General features: G+C 46.0%; 1 protein-coding gene across 4 annotated transcripts in view; it reads right to left on the minus strand.

Moving 5' to 3' along the window:
* Positions 1-23276, minus strand: part of GRB10 (growth factor receptor bound protein 10) — an 807319-nt gene that overhangs the window by 58132 nt on the left and 725911 nt on the right. For all 4 annotated transcript variants that reach the window (XR_013610607.1, XM_078688120.1, XM_078688119.1 and 1 more), the window contains one exon: positions 1508-1624. Coding sequence is in view for 3 of the 4 variants with exons in the window: in XM_078688120.1 (XP_078544246.1) it covers positions 1508-1624 (117 nt within the window). In the remaining variant the exon portion in view is untranslated. The remainder of the gene's footprint in view (positions 1-1507; positions 1625-23276) is intronic.

Below are 23276 nucleotides of genomic sequence, written 5' to 3' on the forward strand. Positions count from 1 at the left end.
AGTGGGACAGAAAACAGAAAGATCAGAGATATTAAATATCAATGGGACAGAAAAGAAGACTAAACAGGACAAGAAGACTAGGTGAAAATGGAACATAAAGTAAAGTGAAGCAATGAGAGGAGGTAGGGGCGAGAGAGAGGAGAACATAAAGAAAGCCAAGAGAAATGGGAACAAAATAATTAATATATATTTAGGTTACAGGCAGAGGTTAACACCTTCGCCGCGGGGCTAATTCCCCCGCGACGCTGGGGGGCGGACGAGCGCTGCGCGTGTCATAGCACACGGCCACCGTGCCTCATGACGAGCTGAGCTCGTCATGAGCACGGAAGGGGTTCTCGTGCAGGAATGAGAGAAAATACTCTATTTACTAGGATAAATTAAAAGGCACTTTTGAAAACTAGATTTTACCTCAGTGGAAACATCCTCAAGCTACACTACAAAGCTCTGTCCTGCTCGTGATATTTATTAGTTTGACATCTTTGAGAGTCTCCTAAAAACTGTGGGAGGAAAGCCGCGTGCCCGGGCTGAGTCCATGGCATTGTACACAAATAAAAAAAACAGTCCCGAAAAAAATGCGATAAAATGGCCAGTGCGTATGTTTGCAGTACTTGGTCACTGATTTCGAGGAGTGCCAACGTCAGGAAGTGGCATGAAGCATGCATGTCGTGGCCCAATGGGGAGAAGGTATAACAAAACCACGTGGGAGCCAGCAAATGGCAAGTCTATGGAAGGGCTGAAGCCCACATCAGTACAAATAGCATGTGCGCAGTCTACAGCCGAGACCTAAAATGTCTTCAAAGAAAAACAACTTGCAAACGTTCTAGTGTGACACTAGATGGCAGGAGCATGCAAAGCATGTGTATCCACAGCCACACGTGCTACGAACATATTTTTTATGTAAGTAAGTTTCCTTGAAGAAATGGAAAACCAAGTGATCGCTTCTCCTTTTAGCCTCCACAGCAGTCATAGCTACATCACTTTCACAACAGCCACAGCTGCCACACTAGCAGTTAGTACAGGTGATCGTGAAAACTGGTATCAATAGCGTCTTCCTACCGTAAAGAGTATTTACTATTTCTGGCAGGAGACAGGTTTGTTGTTAAAGGTGACAAAGTAAAAACAAGGAGAATTGTGCTTGACAAGGGAAAGGCCTAGCCAGAACTTCCCAGCCAGGAAAGGAAGGCTTTTATGTGATATTCCGTCTATACTGCAGATGTCACTCGTGAGATGCAGAAAATGTGTGCTTTTTTGTTTGGTTTTGTATGTAGGGAGCATGAACATGTTGGGCAGCATGTAGAAAGCTAAGTTTGGAATCATGGGTATTTAGTGGACAGAACAGAAACCGGGGGGGGGGGGGTGCAGGACTAGTTGGTGGCAAATCAGGGGACTACCTTGTGTCACTAGAAACTGCAACATGTAGGAATATTGGCAGCTATGATAGGTCAATGGAGTCTTTCTTCATCATTCACTCAGTCATCTAACAAACCAAAATAATTATCACACTTACCCTCCATGCATGTCCTTCCTCAATGGCGGCACTTTCGGCTTCTAGAGGATTTTGGATAACTCTTCCCGTTTGTCCAGAGAAATCCATGGCAACAAGTGAGTTTTCAGAAACACTTCTCTGAAAAGCAAGCACTCATTTTAAGCTGGCTGCGTGTTAGAAAATCATTACTGAATCATGGTACACAACTTGGCACTTCAAAGTACAAGTCATTACTTTACTAGCATTACACCTAGTGAGTGATGCTCAAAGAGATTCAATATGTTAGACAATTATCTTCTAGAAATTTGAGATGACACCCAATTTAGGCAGCTGCCTCTCTGCTTGCTATCAATGGAAGATTAACACATTTCCACCTATCCATTGCAAAAACTGCTGGTCTACGTAAAATAAAGCTCTAGCACAAAATAAAACTGTAGTAAGTTACTGTACTCTGTAAACGATTTCCTATTAGTGCCCTGGTGGGTGGTAGATATCCAAACCTTCTCTAAGACAAACGTTGCACTGTCCGCATGCAATTTGACACCTAAAATGGAGCTCCCTCGCCTTGCTAATGTTCATATAAAAACACATTTACTGGACAAGATAAAAGAAAATCCAAAGCAGCTTGTTTTGGGGTTCTGTGTCAGAGGCTGGGCTGCCCTCGAAGGGAAAAACCAAGGAATCTGTCTCAATCAACCGCTTCCTCTTTGGGTCAGTGTTCACTGAATGGACCGTGTGCAGCGTCAATCAAGGTATCTAAGTCCATTTTTATCTGTAAACTAAAACAATCTGAGGGTACAACATGCAGGCATGTGGCTGTATAAAGAAGGAATGTGCAGTGCAGTCAGCAACCACTTCCCATTCTCCAGAATCTTAGGACTACTTCCTGAAGTCCAGAATGAACCATGACAGACTACCCATCATATTGCGTTTTTCCTAGTTAATGGGTGAATGATACAAGTAGAGTGGTGTGAAGCAGGACAGCAAAGGTGTATGATACGCTGTAAGGAAAGATGCAAAAATCATGAAAAAACATCTGGAACCTCCGATTGCATCCGATGAAGTGGATGGGCACAAGTGAATCTACATCACTACCAGCCACAGTTACAGGGTAACGTTTTCGGTTTGTAGTGAGTGTTGATGTAGATCACATGCTCTGCATATTCTATAAAGGAGTGCAGTCCCATGAAAAAAGCAGTTGCTAGTGAGCAAAAGAGGTCGATGTTCGCACTAAACTCTTTAATACAGGTTGGCTAAGGAGTAGTTTCTCACCTGTAACTCCAGTTCTGTAAGAGGGGAATCTTGGTTATAATCATGTGAATAGTCCCACCCATGTGCGTGGACCCCCGAACAATAGAAATAGTCTCTTAAGTTGTCCTCTTCTGCAATCCAGCATAGACACTTAGGAGAAAATCGAAGACAAATAATGCAGCCTGAAACCAACAAGGCTACACTGGCCAGTACTTCATTCTGAAGTGAAAAGGATAGCTAGATAACACTGAAATTTAAACATTTTGCTAAGTTTCACACATAGAGAAACTCCCCTTCACAAAGATCCTTTTTCATGATAGAGAGGAAGGGTTGGACAGACGAGCCCCATAGGCTGCCATTATGCGTTTGTAAATGGATACCGTGCCTTTAAGGAACCCTCCAGAGACCCTCTGTATCCCATGATGCACAGCCAAAGACTAGGCACTTTCAGTTCTTTTTGAAGGTGTATAAAGCCAAGCCTGTTGCATTCAGGATATTTTTGTTTCATCCACCGGAGAGGAGGGCGGGTTGCTTAGGACTATAACAGAGATACCCCTACTGCAGAACTGGAGTTACAGGTAAGAAACTACTCCTTCTGTAGTAGGGGATCTCGGTGTATAATTAAGTGAATAGAATGGCAAGCCCATCCCAAACAAACCAAACCCAGCGGTGGAAGAAACAGACAGATCCACTACTGCGCAAATACATTTCTCAGTGAAGCCTGCCCATCCTGAGCATCTGCCCTGGCATCAGAGTCCAGGCAGTAGTGTTTAGCAAAGGTATGGACTGACTTACAAGTGGCAGCCCTACAGGTGTAATGGGGACATTGCGTAGCAAAGCCGTTGTAGCAGCTTTACCTCTGGTAGAGTGAGCCTTAGGCTTACCACATAGAGTCTTGTTAGCTTTCTGGTAACACAGTTGAATACAGGACACAATCTACCTAGAGATGGACTGCAAGACCAGTCCTGATTGATCCATAATTAACAAATAATTGATCCGATCTACAAATCTCCTTGGTCTTATCTAATTACAATTTCAACACCCTTCTCACATCAAGGGAATGAAGGGACCTCTCCACCTGAGAGGAAGGATGCTGGAAAAACGTGGGCAAAGTGATAGTTTGATTCACATGGAAATCTGATACCACCTTATGAAGAATCTTTGGGTGAGTTCTCATGACAACCTTAGATGCATGAAACACAGTATAGGGCTCTTGGCAACAGAGAGCCTGGATCTCACTCACTCTGCGAGCAGATGTTATAGCTACAAGGAAAGCTGTCTTCCAGGATAGATGCTGTAGAGAAGCCTTATGAATAGGCTCAAAAGGCTCCTTCATTAGTCTAGACAGCACCACATTAAGCTCCCACGGAGGCGAAGGACGCCTAATGGGAGGAAACACCTTCTTCAAACCTTCCAGAAAATCTTTGATGACTGGGATTTGGAAAAAGGAAGTTTGTGAAGGGCATTTCCTATATGCAGTTAAAGCAGCTAGGTGAACCTTAATGGAATGAAAATTAAGGCCAGATTGAGCCCAAGTACGGGAGAATGAAATCCTCCTTGCAGGATGTAGGGTCTGCATCCTTAGAAGAGCACCAAATGCAAAATCTCTTCCATTTGTACGCATAGGAAGTCCTTGTAGACTGTCTCTTTGCTTCTTTTAATATCCCCATGCAGTTCCGACGAAGATTTAAATGTCCATATTGCACCAGCTCGGGAGCCATGCTGCCAAATTCAATGATGAGAGGTCGGGATCCACCATCTGCCCTCCGAACTTCGTGAGAAGGTCCCACCGACACGGAAGTCGAAGATGCGGCAGGAGAGAACGGTGTAGGAGGTTGGTGAACCACCACTGCCGAGGCCATTCCGGAGCAATGAGGATCATCCTGGCCCAGGACTGGGATAGCTTGATCAACACTTTTGGGATCAGGGGAAAGTGTGGAAAAGCGTAGAGAAAGGTGTTCGACCAGTTGATCCACAGTGCATTCCCCAGCGTCCCCGGTAGGTAACTGGAGCCGAATTCTCGGCATTCGCTGTTTTCTGCAGTGGCAAAAAGATCGATTTCTGGAGTGCCCATTCTTGTGAAGATGTCTCTTAACATCTCGTCGTTTAAGACCCATGCTTGATGTTCTTGAACGAGCCTGCTGAGCACGTCTGCCTGTGCATTCTGCACACCTGGCAGATGAGTCGCTGTGATAGTCAAGTCCCTGGCCAGCAGCCAGGTTCCGATAGTGTGCGCCTCCCGAGACAGTGGGCGCGATCTTGAGCCCCCCTGCTTGTTGAGGTAATACATTGTTGTTGTGTTGTCAGTCTGTACAAGCAGGGAACTGGTTAAAAAAGATGGCTGGAAGGCTTTCAGCTAGTGCAGTAAGTAGGGGACCCCCACTAAAAAAAACAGATAGCGGTCAGGGAGAAAAGGGGAAAATATCAAGACACGAGAGTAGTCTCCCTCATGACCTACATTATTGTACAATGGAATCAATCCACATACATTCAGTGAGCACCCACGCCAAATTATTAACCCACTAAACAAAATATTCCAACAATTATAAAAATTTAGTTTTTTATTTCTTTTGTCAAAGATATTTTACTTGATATGCACGTATTTACATATTTTTCATTTTCAACATAAATTATACATTTATAAATAATCACAAAATGAGAAGACAATACATACAACTGAATCAAATAAACCCCAGTAGAGAGAAACAATACAAATTCATACCGACTCATTCAAACCCTACTCTCACACAACCAGACAAACTTTCACATTCATAACATATCTGGGAAACCCAACTACACGGTAACAATGTAATTGGAAATACCAAAGACAGAAACTGCAAGAAGCAGGATGTTCTCAGGGCAGTGGTCGACGCATTTCGGTGGCTGCAAGATGATAGTATGCCACCTTCATCTGGACCTGGCAGATATAATGCTCACACAAGGGCCACTCTACCCGGGGAAAAGAATCACACTAGGAGAACAGTTTCAAAACCCTATATTTCGGAACAGACTGACTGTCCTCACCGTCACAGATGGAACGGACATGAGAGTCTGAACCTTCCGAAGGATCGATAAGCGTTGCTCCTCCGAAGGAGACACGCTAGCCTGGAGTGTATCGATGGAGGCTCCCAGGTACGGCAGACACTGAACAGGAGTCGGGACAGACTTCGACATGTTGTGAAGACCCAATTGGTTTAACAGAACAGCCATCCTGTTGAAATGTAGCTACGCTTCTTGAAACGTGGCGGCTTTGATCAGCCAGTTGTCCAGGTACGGATACACAAACACTTTGTTCTTCCTTAGGTGCGCTGCAACCACCGCCATGCACTTGGAAAAAGTCCTGGGTGCAAACTTCAGGGAGAATGGAAGTACTGTATATTGGTAATGATTGGTGCAGACTAGGAACTGCAGGAACTTCCGATGCTTCCTTGCAATGGGTACATGAAGTATGAGTCTTGCAGATTTATGGCGCATAGCCAGTGCCCTTGATGCAGCAGAGGATAAATCTGGTGCAGGGAGAGCATGCATAACTTTTCTCTGCAAATCCATGTGTTTGCTTGCCGCAAATCAAGAATGGGTCTTAATTAGTTCTTGTCCTTTTTGCGCACAAGAAAGAACCTGGAGTATAGCCTTTTTCCCCTTTGAGGAGGAGGAACCAGTTCTATCGCCCTGTTTCTTAACAGGGTATCGGCCTCCACTTGAAGTTCGCGCAACAGGTATTGTGAACGAACTGGCGAAATAGATGGAGGAGAGCTCATGAAACAGACAGTATCTATTGCGAAAAATATTCAGCACCCACTTGTCCTCAGTTATTTTTCTCCACTCTGCCAAGTAATTTTGAATGCTTCCCCCCCACTGGAGTGGGTAACAGAAGAGGGGGGGGGGGGAAGTAATCCCTCAGGGCATAGAACCAGCTGGAGCCTTGTTCCCCGATGTGGACAGCTGGTTGCCCCTGCCTCTCTGAAGTCTCTGAAAGGGCCGCTGAAACTGCTGTTGCTGCTTCTGCTGTCCACAGCCTGACGGACCTGTCCGCGTTGGAACCGTTGGGAAGAGTAGCGCTGTTGGTAGGGGCGGAAACTCTTACGCTGTTACTTAGGCTTCTCCAAGCCAACAGCCTTGAGGGTATCAACCTCAGCTTTCATACAAGCCATTTCCTAGTCCGCATGGGAACCAATGAGGGTGGAACCCGAGAACGGCAGGTTAGCGATGCGTTGCTGGTCCTCCGGTTTCAGGGAGTGAGACGCAACCATGAATGGTGTCGCAGAGTCACACCATGACAATATCCATGGGCTGCCAGGAGAGAGGTGTCCGTAGCCGCACTGATTATCTGATTAGAGGCCACCAGACCCTCACTGAGAAACTCCTGAAAGTCCTCACGTTTGTCTCTAGGCAGTAATTCCATGAACTGTTGAAGACTCCCAGCAGGAGCGGTCATACTGGCCCGGGAGAGCAGTCAAGCTCGCTGCCTTCATTGAAGTGGCTGGAGTGCTGCAGACTTTCCTCCCTGCAGAATCAAGTCTATGGCTTTCCTTGTCCTGTGGAACTGTGGCCGAAGGTGCCGTAGTGTGCTGCTTCTTCGCCGCCACCACTATAACTGAATTCGGAGGGGGATCCACCTGAAGGAATGCAGGGTCCAAGTCTGGGGCCTGTACTTCTTTTGAAGCCTCGAGGGTGCTGACTTCAATGAGGCAGGAGTCAGGAACAATTCCATCGCTGGTTCCTCCAAACCGGGTAGCAGAGGACGAGAGACTTGCTTCCGCTGTAGTGTCTCAAAGATCACAGACTTAGTAGGGACAGGCACAGACAGTGCAATGCCCAGTTTCGCCGCTCCCCTTACTAGAACCGCCTGAAACATGGTAATGTCATCGACAGGTGACACGCTCGGAGGTGGGAAATCCGACAGTCGGCGAGTATCTTCCTCCAGTAGAGGACTCCGTGTCCCTAGTATATCTGGAACGTGACCTCTCGTGACGATGACGCCGGCGAGATCTGGTAGAAGATCGTTGCCGGCTGCGAGAGCGATGTCTCGGCCGGGATCGAGATATTGGCCTTCTTGGCACGGCAGGGATCACTGGCACAGGTGGAGCAACCGGCGGCCTAGGAAGAGGCTGAGGTGGAGGAGGCGGCTGTGGCAGAGATGGAGGCGGAGGCATCAGTGGTCGTGGAGGAGGAGGAGGAAGAAGAGTAGGCGTCCTAGGCCGCAGCAGCGACTGACTAGGAGCTACAAGTTGAGCTGGTTCTGGCGACCTGGTTGGAGAATAGGTTTTGGAATAGTCCGAGGTATGAATCACCCTCCTCCGCTTGCTGGCAGGCCTCGAAGAGGAAGCTCTGGAAGCAGTGCCCCTTTTAGTCTTCGTTACCGAGTGCATGAACTAAATGCCTCGTTTTTAAATATTGCCATTCGTTTGTTCTTTCGAGCTGCATGACTACGATGCTGCTCTGACCAGTGCTCTCATTTTAAAAATTGTGATTCGTTTTAATTTTAAAAACTGTATTTTGCTGACTTCACTAACTCACGCATTTTCTTACCTGCTGCACTTTGCTTCTACCAGCGCCCCGGTCCACCACGGGATTTCCCGGTTGTTGTGGAGGGCGCCGGCAAACATTTCCTCCCCCTGCCCTAACTGGCTGCACAGGGTCACGCGGGGCCGAACGCTTAGGGCGATTTCTATTTAGCCCTGAACTCTCTCCGCGCATAGCGGACGCGCGCCAAAGTCGCGCCTAAGTCCAGCCCATCTGCGCCCGTCCGCGCCAGGGGCCAGGCGGACTTGGGCCTCGCTACATCTTTCAGGCTGACCGGGAGTTGTATTCCTCTCTGCCCTGCTCTCCGTAAAACCTCCTCCTAAGTTATGTCATCATACCATAGATCCCGAAAATCTTCTAACCATGCATTGCTGTAGGGGTGCTTTAAGACCAGTTCGGACTCGTCACTCCATAAGAAACCTGGCTCGTCCTGGGCTAGCTAAGCCCACTGAAAATCCTATGAAGGAGGCAGGCCTACTTCTAAACGCCAGATCATTGGTCAGAAATAATGTGGCCTTTAGTGATCTTGTCTTGCAAAGGAAACCCCCATGGGTTTTTAGAACTGAAACCTGGGGTTCGTATTCCTCAGGCCCGGATCTGGTGGATGCCATCCCGGAGGGCTATGTCCTAACCAGGATGGACAGAACCGGTCGCAGGGGTGGTGGGCTGGGAATACTATTCAGAGATTCCTTTATCTGCCGCACCGACCCCCTCTCTTCTCCCTCTGATAATTTTGAGGCAATGTACTTCGATAAATTTTAGCCCCACAGCCTCCTTTTCAGGCATTCTCTGCTATAGACACCCTGGCTCAAGATCCACTTTTCCCCAAGATATGAGGAAACTTTTAGAACCTTTTATTATTAGGCCCAATTTAACCCTCCTTGGAGACTTCAATTTTCACTTAGAGGTCGCAGATGCCCGAGATACGGTGTCATTAGTCGAAGGCCTGACTGCATGCGGACTAATCCAACTGGTTGTGGGCCCCACGCATTCAGCTGGCCACACGCTGGATGGCATCTTCTCTAACGATGCCAGACTAACGACCGGTATACCCATCCTGCTGACCTGGTCTGACCATCGGGCTGTACCTTTTTTATCTGAATGCCACTTCCACTGTCCCCAACCAATCCAAGAGTAATCTATGGGAAACCAGAAGGAACTATAGAAAAGTCAATAGTGCGACTCTTGCACCTTTTATGGATGCCCTTAGTTCCCTCTCTCTGTCAGACCCAAATACAGCAGCATTAAGTCTGTCTAACACTCTATCCAATGCGATAGACACACTAGCACCTGCCAAGCAACACTACTCTGCCCGGAAAAGTCCCTCGCTGCCCTGGTACTCTGACCATCTTAAGGCTTCTACGACAGAAGTGTAGACTAAAGGAAAGGTCCTGGCACGCCCATCCTGACTCCCTGGGAAAAATCCAACATAAATTACTGTTGAGGGAATACAAGAAGGCTATAGTGTAGGAAAAAAGAGCTACTATACCAACCCTACCGCCTCTTTAAAATCCTCTAGAGACCTTTTTTAAATAATTGACACGTTATCAACACCTAAATTAGCTGACCCTACAGTCGAGACACAGGAGCTCTGCGACAACATCGCAAGCTTTTTTCCACTCAAAAATTGTTGATATCCTTAGTTCACTGGAAACTCAACTTGGAGCTGAATACTAACTCTGCATCCTCATCTCCTCTGCCTGCTCTCTCAGGATGAGGCTTCTGAATCCAGCTTTAAACCACGCTTTACTGGTTTCCCTCACCTGACCCTGGAAGAACTAAATTGCCTTCTTGATGATACCAAGTCATGTTCGCCTCTGGACCCCTGTCCTCTGAAAATATTGAAGGCCTGTAGAGAGGTGGTTCTCCCCCCTCTACTAGAGGTTATGAACTTGGCCATTACAGAGGGGATTTTTCCCCTAGCCTGGAAAACCACAGCTGTTATACCACTGCTCAAGAAGGCTTCTTGAGACCCGGGAGTCCTAAAGAATTACCGTCCTATTTCACTTCTCCCAGCCCCGGCCAAGATACGAGACCCATCTCAATCGCCATTTGTCCACTTTCCTAGAGAGATCTAACTTGTTGGACACTTCGCAACATGGTTCCGGGCCCCACACAGCACAGAGTCTGCCCTTACAGTTGTGATCAACAACATCCATTCTGAGGTTGATAGGGGACACACTGCTGGTGCTGCTGGATCTTACGGCAGCCTTTGACACCCTCTCCCCGTCGATCCTGGTCTCCAGGCTCGAGGGGATTGGGGTGGATGGCATCACCCTCAGGTTACTTGCCTCTTTCCTTCACCAAAGAGAGCAGAGAGTTAAGATGGGCAACTTTCTCTCCTCCTCCCAGTCGGTGCAATGTGGGGTACCGCAGGGCTCTTCATTAAGCCCGCTTTTATTCAACATCTATGTTACCCCACTTGCTAAAGTGGTGATGTCGTTCGGATTTGAGGTACTGTCGTACGCCGACGACATCCAGATCATGGTTTCCATCACTCAGTCGGTTGACGACTCAGCCCTCAAATTCAGAGCGTGCATGGAGGCAGTATCACAGTGGATGGTACGGAATTTCTTAAAGTTAAACGGGGAAAAGACTGAGATTCTGATTTTCGGAGGAAATCAGGATATGTGGTCTGAGGACTGGTGGCCGTCCTCTTTGGGGGACTGCCCTCACCCTATCCACTCCGCCAGGAATCTGGGAGTACTGATTGACTCAGCCCTATCCTTCGATCCCCAGGTCAATAGAACAGTGCGCACCTGTTGCGCCATTATTAGGAATCTGAAAAAGATCGCCCCGTATCTGTCCCCCGCAGCTCGGAAACCGGCAACAGTTGCCCTGGTTTCCTCCAGGCTCGAATATTGTAATGCCCTTTACAGCGGCATAAATAAGAGCTCGGTCCATCGCCTCCAGATGGTGCAGAATGCAGCTGCCAGGATGGTCCTGAACCTTCCCATGCTTGCTTCGGCTACCCAGGCTAGGAAGGATCTTCATTTACTTCCAATACATTCAAGAATTTCCTTTAAACTCCTATGTATGGCCCACAGAGCTGTATTTGGCTCAGGCTCCAAAGGCGTTAGGTCTCTTGTCACAGCCTATGTCCCTAGGAGAACTCTGCGTTCTGCCTCCAGAAATCTGCTTTCGGTTCCCAGATTCACGAGGGCTAGGTGGGGAGGAAGAGCCTTTTCCACCTTGGCTCCCAAATTATGGAACTCCCTCCCCCCTGAACTTTCGAGTCAGCCTTCTCTGGTGGACTTCCGTAGACTTTTGAAAACCTGGCTCTTCTCTCAAGCTTACTAGTGGTCCTGTTCTCGGTACTGAGACTGTATGTCTCTCTGTCTTTGCGCCTTGATGCCCTTGGGCTAAGTTCACGCATTATCAGACCTGGAGATGCGGACCACAGAGGGTGACAGGCTTCTCTACTACGAGCTCCCATGGTACCTCCTCGAAGTCTACTTTCTCCTCAATGTCGACTTTCTTCTCGACGGTGTCTATCTTCTTGTCGACTGCGACCTGCGCGTCGATGGCGAGCACCGATGTCTCCTGGACTCAAATCGATGACGATGGTGCGTTTACGTTGACTGGGACATCCTCGACGTCTACCTTGATCTAGGTCTCTATGTCCTTCTCCTAGACGCTGATCTTCGACGTCGTTTAGACCCAGAGCCCTGGGTCAACAGGGAGCAAATTGTCGTCATACCTGGTTTCTACGTTGACGCCTTTGACGTCAACCAGGACCGGCGTAGTTTCTGGCCCGTTTTTCGACTGGGGAGCCCCCAGAGGCAGACACATGGGTAGTGGAAGAGGATAGGCTCTCTCCATGCCCAGATGTCCCACCTGCAGCCTGTTGTCTCCTCTGCTCTAGGCCTGGAAGGCGAATCTTCTCCCTGTCACGCAGGGTCCTCCTGGAGAATGATTTACAGATGACACAGGAGGCAGGAACATGAGATGAAGGAAGACAGAGTATACAAACCCTGTGAGAGTCCAACTTGGCTTTCTTCCTGCCACATTCTGGGCACCTGTCAAACAAAGATGGCATTTTGACAAGACAAATGTGAGCTAACTGCCCCAAAAAGACAGCAAAGGGAAGGTAAAGGCCCCAGACGTCGAGCGAAACACTCATACTATCAAAAAAGCTAAAAAATTGAAGATATACCACAAAAGGTAGAGCTCAATGCTCCAGGGTCCTGCTAGTAGGAGCTGGAAAAAATAACTGAAAGTAACTAGTCTTTGGCTGTGCATCATGGGATACAGAGGGTCTCTGGAGGGTTCCTTAAAGGCACAGTATCCATTTACATACACATAATGGCAGCCTATGGGGCTTGTCTGTCCAACCCTTCCTCTCCATCAAGAAAAATTATCTTTATGAAGGGGAGTTTCTCTATGTGTGAAACTTAGCAGTGCTATCTGGCTATCCTTTTCACTTCAGGCTGAAGGACTGGCCAGTGTAGCCTTGTTGGTTTCAGGCTGCATTATTTCTTTTTGATTTTCTCTTGTCTATGCAGGATTGCAGAAGAGGACAACGAGAGACTATTTCTATTGCTCCGGGGTCCACGCACATGAGCGGGACTATTCACATGATTATGACTATACACAGATTCCCCTACTACAGAACTAAAGGTTCCTGTCAATCTTAAAAATCCAAACAATAATACTTAGTAGTGTAGGTGTTGACTACATTGGAGAATTACAGATGTCTGCTACTGGTATGTTTCCTAAGGCAGCCACAGTCAGTAGCTCCCTCATAGCTAGTGTATATGTGCCCTGGGAACAGAAATGATTGAGCTTTGATTTGGAATAGCATATTTGTATACATTTTACTATCCATCACGATAGGCCAGACTTTGAAATAGAATTTCCCAAGTGGGATTGTGCAAAAGCAGCCCATAGTTGATTGGATTTGCTGAAGTAGTATGTCCTATCAATGTAAAACCTAAGTGCCCTCCTGCCATTAAATGTGTGCAGTGCTCCTTCTACCACGGTTTCAGGGTGTGGGAAAATATAGGTAACTCAATTGTCTGATTTAAATGGACCGGGGAAAAACACCTTTCCTAGAAATGTAGAATTTGTTTAAGATAACTATCCATGGATGAAAGGTTTTTCTACTCAATGCTGGCTGGTCAAGGAGTGAGTGAAGTGATTGCAAGAAAGGTTAACATCCAGAATATTTACTGTATGTCACATGAGAGCATTGGCCTGTAGGGTGGTCCCATGAGCGTGGCAGGTATATTTTGGTCCATGTAGGGGTTGATAGTGTTCTTGAAAGAATAATTCTTTCAAGACCTTCCCAATAACGTGGATCTTGAGCAAAGATATATTTTGTTTTTTTGCATGCAAGTGGCTACTGCAGTAGTTGAACAGAAGTGTATACCAAGTTGATCTTTTGAAGGTGCAACAAATGGCATATAGTACCCTGTACATGTGGTTCTACCCATTTATTCATGCAGAAATTAGCTGTTCTCTTCCATTATGCAGCATAACACACTTGGTTGGCTTCTGTGCGTAGTACACAATTAGCACTCTTCCTCAGGAACGTAAAATACCCAAACTTTAAGATCTCAGAAGCCAGATTACTAGATTTAATTTCTGAAGGTGGGAAGTCTAGGCTGACCCTAATGCAGACTCAATAGGTGTGCTCTGATGGGTAGTCTTTCCTGTGGATGTACATAAACATTTCCAGAAGCACTGCATACTATGGCTGCCATGTCCACATTGGTAGGAAAAGGATAGGAGTCATGGTCATCTGCCTCAGTTTAGTCACCAAATAGGATCAACTTTAGTGGAGGAGCAGTGTAAGCAAATATGTCTGACCAGTTCATCCATTGTGCACAGCCCATTGACTGTGGTTATTTGGAGAATAAGTGTGGACATTTTACATTTTCTGTGGTTGCAAAGAAACACGAAGTGGGTGCACCGCATTTCTGAAAATATTCAAGTACTTGGGAATTCCTTTCCAACCCCTGCACTCGATGTGTACAGCATACCAGGACCCTAAAGTCACTGTCCACCACCCAGGAAGGTGCTTAAAAGTAGGTGGATGTGACTGAGATTGGCTCACTGCTTCTGTGAGCTAAAGCGGACAGCTGAGGTGAGTCTCCTCCATGCTTCTGAATGTAGTACATAGCAGTCATGTTGTCTATCCTTACCAGGACCCATATCCTTCGAATAAGCATATAAAGTGCTCTGAGTGAAAGTAGCATCACCATGAGCTGCCAAAAAATGGATGACTTTTTTTGTTCTGGCATCCAGGTACCCACTACATTCATGTGGTTGAGGCATGCCCCCCCCCTCCGCCTTAACAGTGTGGCATCCATGGTAATGGCCACCTGCAGTTGAAGGTCCAGAAATGGCCTGCACAGCAACATTTTTTTGTTGTCTGGAGCATCAAAGACTGTTGTATTCTGGGCTTAACCAACACTATATTTTCCCACTGATCAGTCATTTGTGACCACTAACCCACAAAACACTTTTGCAGTGGGCGCAAGTATAACCTTGTGTGTGGTGCTATGTCTATGCATGTAGCCAGCATCCCCAATGGACAAATTACTTACCTTCGGTAATACCTTATCTGATAGACCCGATATAGCTGCAGATTCCTTACCTTTGAATTTCCCAGGCATCAGTCTGGATCCATAAGATTTTTCTTTGAGCAATACACCTGCGTGCCAGTAGGTGGTGTCTATTGGTTTCAAATGGAGTCATCTGCACCATTGTGACATCCCCATCACCTATATAAGCACCTCCTTGGTGTGCTGATGTCCATTACTTTTTATGACTGTCCACACCAGAAGTGCAGAGCCATGAACTGCACGGACATTGGTGTGTTTCTGAAATAGGGCCCTGAAAGAGATTAGCCTTGACCCTAGAAACCTGTCCGCAGTGCGGGGGGACATGAGTAGGGTCGGTAAGGAATCTGCAGCTAGATCATGTCTCGATCAGATAAGGAGTTAAAGGAAAGTAACTTTCCCATCCGATAGAGACATCTAGATACAGTTTCCTTACCTCCAAGAGCATTGTAATACATCTTGCCTGATGTTAGATACGGTCTCAGCGCCAGGATACCCTTTCGGGTGACAGCCGCGCTTAACAAGCATTAAATACTACTACTACTACTACTACCATTAAATAGATACCCAAGCAATACCATCCCCAAAGGAGTGACTTCGAACAAGTTTAGACCAGGATGTCCTGCAGGACAGAGCTGCCAAAAAGGCCATCCCTGCGCAGTTGACTGTCCGTCCAGTAGTGCTGGGTAAATGTGTGCAGGGAAGCCCATGTTGCTGCCTGACAAAAGTTAAGGACCGGAATCCCTCACATTGCATTGCCGTGGTAGCTCTTAAGCCTTCATGTGGCCGTTTATTGGCTAGAGCATAGAAAAGTTTGATGCAGTGGGCGACCCAGTGCGAGATAGTCCTCTTCTGCCCTGCACGACCTTTCTTTATTCCAACTTACCCCACGAAGAGTTTGTGGTCCACCCAGAACTCTTTAGTGAGATCAAGGTAGAACGACAACACTCTTATTGGGTCCAGACAACCCCCCTTCTCTAGAGGGATACGGAGGACCATAAAAGGTAGGCAAGTTGACAGACTGCCCCACATGGAATGGTGTTACCACTTACGGGAGGAAAGAGGCCCAAGTGCTAAGCACCAATTTATAAGTAACATTGCCAGGTAAGAAGGCTTGGATGACCAATCCTGCAATTTGCTCACCCTCCTGCAGAAGGGATTGCCACTAAAAAGGCTGTTTTGATGGTAAACAGCCAGAGGGGGCAGTTGTGCAGAGGTTCAGATGGTCTCTTGACTGGGTGAGAGTATTCTGCTTAATTCAGAGACTCTGTCCCTCACCACCCCTTGTTGTAAATATTTTTGTCCACCCTAAGCGTGGAAGGGTATACTCAGACATGAGTCCCTTGCTCATTGCACCATCAGGATTCAAGCAAGCCGGGCCGAAGACGGCTGTAATGCCAGAAACCGGTCCCCGGAAGCTTGTTTCCTTCCCAGTGTAAGAATTGGCTTTTGTAGTCTGGTCTGCCCTGTTCCCATGATGCACTGGGCCAGGGACAGACTAATTTGCATACAGCCAGGTTCTGAAACTGGGATGGTGCAATGAGCTAAAAAACGGTGTTGGATCTAGCCCTGATCTCTTGACTGGGTGAGAGTATTCTGCTTAATTCAGAGACTCTGTCCCTCACCACCCCTTGTTGTAAATATTTTTGTCCACCCTAAGCGTGGAAGGGTATACTCAGACATGAGTCCCTTGCTCATTGCACCATCAGGATTCAAGCAAGCCGGGCCGAAGACGGCTGTAATGCCAGAAACCGGTCCCCGGAAGCTTGTTTCCTTCCCAGTGTAAGAATTGGCTTTTGTAGTCTGGTCTGCCCTGTTCCCATGATGCACTGGGCCAGGGACAGACTAATTTGCATACAGCCAGGTTCTGAAACTGGGATGGTGCAATGAGCTAAAAAACGGTGTTGGATCTAGCCCTGATCTCTTGACTGGGTGAGAGTATTCTGCTTAATTCAGAGACTCTGTCCCTCACCACCCCTTGTTGTAAATATATGAGGTTCAGATGGAGCACTCATCAGGAAGGTGAGAATTAAATTAAGGTGCCACTGAGGCATAATGAAAGGGGAAGGTCGGAACATGTACAAGGTCTTTGAGGAATCTATTTTCAATGGGAGATTTAAGTAATGAGTCTGGTAGCCTCTGGAAGGAAGACAGGCCCAAAATGTACCATTTGAGAGTGCCCAGTGAGAGCCCTGCTGGACAAGTGTCAAAATAAAAACCAAAACTTGAGAGGGAAGCATAAACAGGATCAATACACTTTCTGTACAATATTTTACAAATTTGTTCCACCAGCAGGCGTTCACGGTCTTGGTGGAGGGCCGCCAAAATAACATTGCAAACTTCAGGAGGAAAATCGAATGTTATCTCCCGCTGCCTCCTAATCTCTATGCAAGGCGGCGTAGAGTTGACCGGTTTGGGTGGAGGACCCTCCCCTGCTGCTTCAACAGAAGATCCTACTGAAGGAGGAGCTTGATCGGAGAATCAATGCTCAGTTGGAGAAACTCTGGATACCAGACTCCCTGTGCCTAGTCCGAAGCTACAAGAATGACTTTGGCCCAGTCGCTCCTAACTTTTTTGAGCACTCTGGACAGGAGAGGTATGGGCAGAAAGGCTTACAGAAGGGCCTGCGCTCCAATCGAGACAAAGCATCTCAGAGCGAGAGCCACCTTGGAAACTCCAGCACACAAAACTGCTGACCTTGTACATTCATGGCAGAGGCGAACAGATCTAACCAAGACTCTCTCCACTCTGTAAGATCTTGCCCCACCTCCAGATGAAAACACCATTCATCATCTGCTAGGCATCAACAGCCAAGTTAGTTCACCCTGGCATTCAGAGAACCTGCCATGTGTTGGAACCACAAGGGATAAGTCCTGCTGTTCCAGCCATGTACAGAGAGACAGTTCCTACTGACAAAGGATCCATAACCTCCCCCTGCCCTGTGTGTTACAGTACCACATAGTGGTAGTGTTGTCCATGAACATTTGAACCACTTTTCCCTTGATTGAAGGAAGAAAGGCTTTCAATGTCAAGAGAATCGCTCGGAGCTCCAGCAAGTTGATGTGGAGTCTGTATTTCGCCGGAGACTAGAGTCCTCTGATCTCCACCTCTCCCAGATGGCCAACCCATCCCAGGAGTGATGCATCTGTCACTGTGTGGTCCAGTTGGGGACGCGAGCGGGGTCTGCCTCTGACCCAATCACCGTTTGTCAGCCTCCACTGCAGGTCGTGTGAGGTTCCCTCAGAGACCTGGACCACATGGGGGAGATTCCTCTGATGCTGCGCCCACTGGAACGCCAAGTCCCACTGCAGAGCCTGAGTATGCTATCTGGTATGTGTCACTAGCAGGATGCAGGAGGCCATGAGGCCCAGGAGCTTCAGTCGCATTCTCACCGAAATCCAGGATAGAAGCCAAAACATCAGTATCATAGCCTGAACATCTAGGACGTGCAGCTCGGGAGGGAAGGCACGAAACTGCACTGTATCCATAACAGCTCTGATGAAAGGGAGAATACAAGAGTGAGTCGGGTGTAACAGATGAAAATTCAAAAAGGACAAGGGGCTGTACTTCTACACGAAAATGGAAAAGGTGAGGAAACCATTGATTTTGCCTCAAGAGACAATCTGAGGTCAGCTATTCTGTAATCGAAAAAGAAGCATTGGCAGTGTACTGGGCACTAAACAAATTAAAGGCATTTATATGGGGGACTGTGTTCAAGTTAAGGACAGACCACAAGCCACTCAAGGGGGTGTTTTCAAAAAAAGGGCTAGAGACAATTTCCAATAGAATTAAAAAGATGGGTTGTTATTCTATAGGAATACACATTTAACATATATATCCCTGATACACGTAACCTTGCAGCAGATTGCTTGTCCCAATTGGTTAACGATGCTGAAAAGGAAGAGAAAATAGGTAACAACCAAAGTGAGGAAGTAACAACATGAAGAAAAGGTGTATGTGAGCCCCAAAGGGCTGGTTGTGGAGGAAAACAGGAAAAAATTAGAAACCGATCCCTTTTTAAGAAAAGTACTAGATTTGTCAATATCAGGGTGTAATGGTATAGAAAAGAATGAAAAGCGTGTGAGGCCATATTGGATGGTCAGAGAAGAATTATCATTAGTTGGATGCCTCTTCAGAGGCACAAAATTGATACCTCCTGAAACCTCAAGAGAAAAATGATTGGCATAGCCCACAAAGGCCATCTGAGGATCACTAAAACCAAGCAATGGTTGAGGTTTGACTTTTGGTGGCCTGGGATGGATGTACTGGTGGAAAGAGATAAAGAAGTGTATAGCTCCACTAATGATAAGATCAAAAATTGCACACTCCACCCATGCATTGTCAAACTCTACCTGAAGGTCCTTGGTCAGATGCAGCAATGGATATCATTAGACCACTGGCAGGAGAGGAATTCCCCATTCTAGTTTTAGTAGACTTGTATTCAAGATGGCCACAAATCAAATTTGTCTTGGACACTAGCTTGACCTCAGACTATTCAACACCCTTTTAACTGACAATGGTGTTCAATTGTGCTTCTGAGAAATGAAGGAATTTATGCAATGTAAGTATCACCTAGAACTGGCCGTCGTTTCCGGAGGACGTGCCCAGTACTAACACATTGAAAGTGATGCTATATTTGGCGCAGGGAAGGCGATTGCTGTCCCATCTTTATCGAGCCTTACGAGATGAAGTACCATGTGGGGCTCTGCCCGTGCAGTCGAAATGAGATAGGTTAGTTGAGGAGCCTCTGTCAGAGGGATAATGGCTAGGGGTTCAGAAGGTGCGTTCCAATGCACAGTTTAAGCTCCTTCAATACACCCGTGTAAATCAGGTATACCTCACCCCACAAACAGTACATATAATCTACCCGGCTCGCATAGATGAATGTCCAAGGTGTAGATCACAGGCAGCATACTTACCAAATGATTTGGGCTTGTCCGACGCTACATTCTTATTGGGAAGATGTACTTGCACACCTCCAGAGGGCCACGGGCTAGGGAGACCAGACATGCATTGGCAAAGCCAGTAGGTCTGAAATTGGTGGTCAGCTTCTTAGTTTTGTCAATGTATGAATTGTTTTGGCATGGTTTTTGTAAAATCTTATAATGGTGAGGGCCCGGCAGCTCCCACACCAATAACAAACATAGGCAAAAGCAAAAATAGTTTTTGATCTCAGAAAGCACACACTGCCACAGTAGTTACTGGCACTGAAAAAAACTATTTTGTGTGCTGATAACCTCCTTGTGAAAGAGCAGAATACTTTCACTCACAGTGAAGCCAGCCGATACAGAGAAAGATAGACAATTTTAAGAAACGCAAAAGGTCATGGTCAACGCCAGACCAAATTAGTGGCCCAATTATTAAAGAAAGTCTCAAAAGTGCACCCATGGTAGATGTCCTTGCATCAAGTGCAGCTATACAGCTTTCGTAAATTCCCAGGAATTTACAGAAGTAAGACAAGAATTCCTAGAAAATATTTGTGAACTGCATTTTAGCATGAGCAAATCTGTATCAGTATATAATCTAGCTCAATGGTAAACTGGTACCTGGGTGGATGAAATGGCACAAAAGCTGGGTGAGGGTTGATATAGGCCAACAGTGGATGAAGAAAAAAAAAAAGGAGTTAAAGTTGCAGGCAGCCAGCAACGAGAGGTTTGACAAATTGCAGAAGACCAAGATTATCAAGTTTAAAGTGGGTGACTGGGTAGGAGTGAAAGCTACAACTGGCAAACAATGGTGAATATTTACTTAAACAATGAAAGTCAAACCTCTACCGCAATGCGGTATAGAAAGGATGGTAGAATATGGAATCTGGGGAGGGAGATAACGCATTACTGGCCTAGACACAATGGAAAGACGTGAAAACAACAGTGAAGCAAGGTCAGAAGACAGACCTGAATTGCAGTCTTGTGATACAAAAGAGGGAAACACTGGTTCGAGTCAGATCAAGTGGATTGGTGTCTCACCCCCGAGTTTCTTGAAAGATTACTCACTCAAGTAATACAGTGACAGTTATTACATTGTTAACTTTCAACTACCTTTAGAAGTCTAAAGTGGTACTCATGTATAATGGTAACTCAGTGAAGCCATGAACGAAAATCCTTTCACTTAATTTTATATTTTACCTGTATTTTTCAAATACACGATACACTGTTGTCTTTCCATGCTCTCTGGGATGAGAATCTGAGGAAAATATATTTTGTGAAAAATGGGAGATGTGTGGTATCTGTCCATCACCCATGTTGCTTGCACTGTATAAAATACCAGAACATTGTAGCATAGCCTAGAACAGTGGAATCTTGCAGTCATGAAGTTCTAGGTTGTAGATTGAGGCGCCTGCAGTCTCTGGAATTGGCAGTTGGTATGCTGTGGCAGAGGTGTATGAAATAAACCAGAAGCTTCTCTCTGGTCCGCTTAATGCATAACCCTCTTATCTTGCATTGGACACTTAGTTCATCATGAGACTAGTAGGCTATTCCTCCACACCAGCTGACCTGCTGGAATGCCCCATTTACATATATCCTCAGTTAGCTCCTTCGGCCAGTAGCTCGGTTGAGTCTCTGCATTGCATCCTTAGGTGTGCCCAGCAACACTCCTGCAGATACTGTAGTGTGTTCTTGGTTTCTAATGGACTTGCAGGCTTTACAGTCTGATTTGTTGTTGTCACGCAAGAGCAATATTGGTCCAACCGTGGAAATTTTGCATTACAATTTGGGCAGATTTGGAAAGATGCATTTTTAATACACTTTACCACGCCCACATAAAGAGTCATTCTCATACAACCACAGTCAAAGAAGCACTTCAATGTGGATTTACCTTGAAGAGGCAAGACCAGCAATGAGGTTTCTAATACTGTAACATATCAATCGACAACTATAATAGAAAAGAGCACAGATCTACTTAGATGGTCCCAGAGCTTGAGATTAACGTTTGGGCAACATGGATAAGAATTATTATTATTTTTAAATCTGAAGGTGTGGTGGAGTCTTTGTTCAGGTACACTGTGGCTTCAGACAGGACTCAAGCGATAGAGACCAAAGATTTCTTAAAAGAAAAAAAACATGCAAACATATGCACCCTACACTAGATGGTAGGAGGATGCAAAACGTGATCTACATCAGCATATGCTACAAACATAGGCTGTACCTACCCATGATAACAGTTACTTATATGATTCGAGGGAGTGGACTAAATTCATGCAAATATCACCGGGTCACAAAATTTCTTGATTCCCAAATTGTTCTTTATTGTTCAAGTGTCCATCACACAATGACGACAGTTCAAAGAATCATTTCCAATACTCCAAGTAAATCCAAGATGATCAAAATAACATCAAACAGCTGACGCGTTTCTTCCAATGAAGGACATCATCAGGGCTTGCAAAAGGCTTTTCTAAACACTTCCCTCTTTCCAGTTTACGTAAAGTGAATACGCCACAGTTTTGTCTATATTTCAGGTCCATTCAGGTGCAGGACCTCAACCTCCCTTTCCAATGTATCCTATTCAATGTAGCTGTCAGCCATCATGCCTTCTTCCCAGTTCTGAATCAACTCGATTAGTTCATCTACGGGAAGTCCTGATCCATGGCGACGGGCATCTCATCTGGTAACCGTGAACTGGGAAGAAGGAATGTTAACTGAGAACAGATACAGAGTTTAAAGAAAATATTTTGAGATTTGTTGTGGGAAGATTGGCTGACAGCTACATTGAATAGGATACATTGGAAAGGGAGGTTGAGGTCCTGCACCTGAATAGACCTGAAATATAGACAAAACTGTGGCGTATTCACTTTGACGTAAACTGGAAAGAGGGAAGTGTTTAGAAAAGCCTTTTGCAAGCCCTGATGATGTCCTTCATTGGACGAAACGCGTCGGCTGTTTGATGTTATTTTGATCATCTTGGATTTACTTGGAGTATTGGAAATGATTCTTTGAACTGTCGTCATTGTGTGATGGACACTTGAACAATAAAGAACAATTTGGGAATCAAGAGCTTTTGTGACCCGGTGATATTTGCATGAATTTAGTCCACTCCCTCGAATCATATAAGTAACTTTGGTCTGTTTTGGGATCTTTGGACGGTGGATCCTCTTGGGGTTTGAGCGGACAGATATAGAAAAGGACATTCTGATTTATTGAAATCTGGTGATTTTCTGTGCCACGGTCTTCAGGCCCTTACCGTCGCTTCTACTAGTTTTCTACCCATGATAACCGCATTACTTTCACAAACCTCAGAAATAATTAAAAGGTGTTTTCCTAACAAAATTCTAATCTGTGTCCTAATGGTTGCACAGATTGGCCCTTATAACTAGCTTCAACAGGAAAAAGTTCTTGAAATCCTAAAATACTGGAAGGAAGTTCTGCAAGACTGGCGGCACACAACTTGTTCCATACAAGGCTAGAGATTGATGCGATGACAAAAAAAAGCCTTCTGTCCTCCAGGATATATGG

The sequence above is a fragment of the Lissotriton helveticus genome, chromosome 4_1, assembly GCF_964261635.1.
Source record: "Lissotriton helveticus chromosome 4_1, aLisHel1.1, whole genome shotgun sequence".
Lineage (NCBI taxonomy): Eukaryota > Metazoa > Chordata > Amphibia > Caudata > Salamandridae > Lissotriton > Lissotriton helveticus.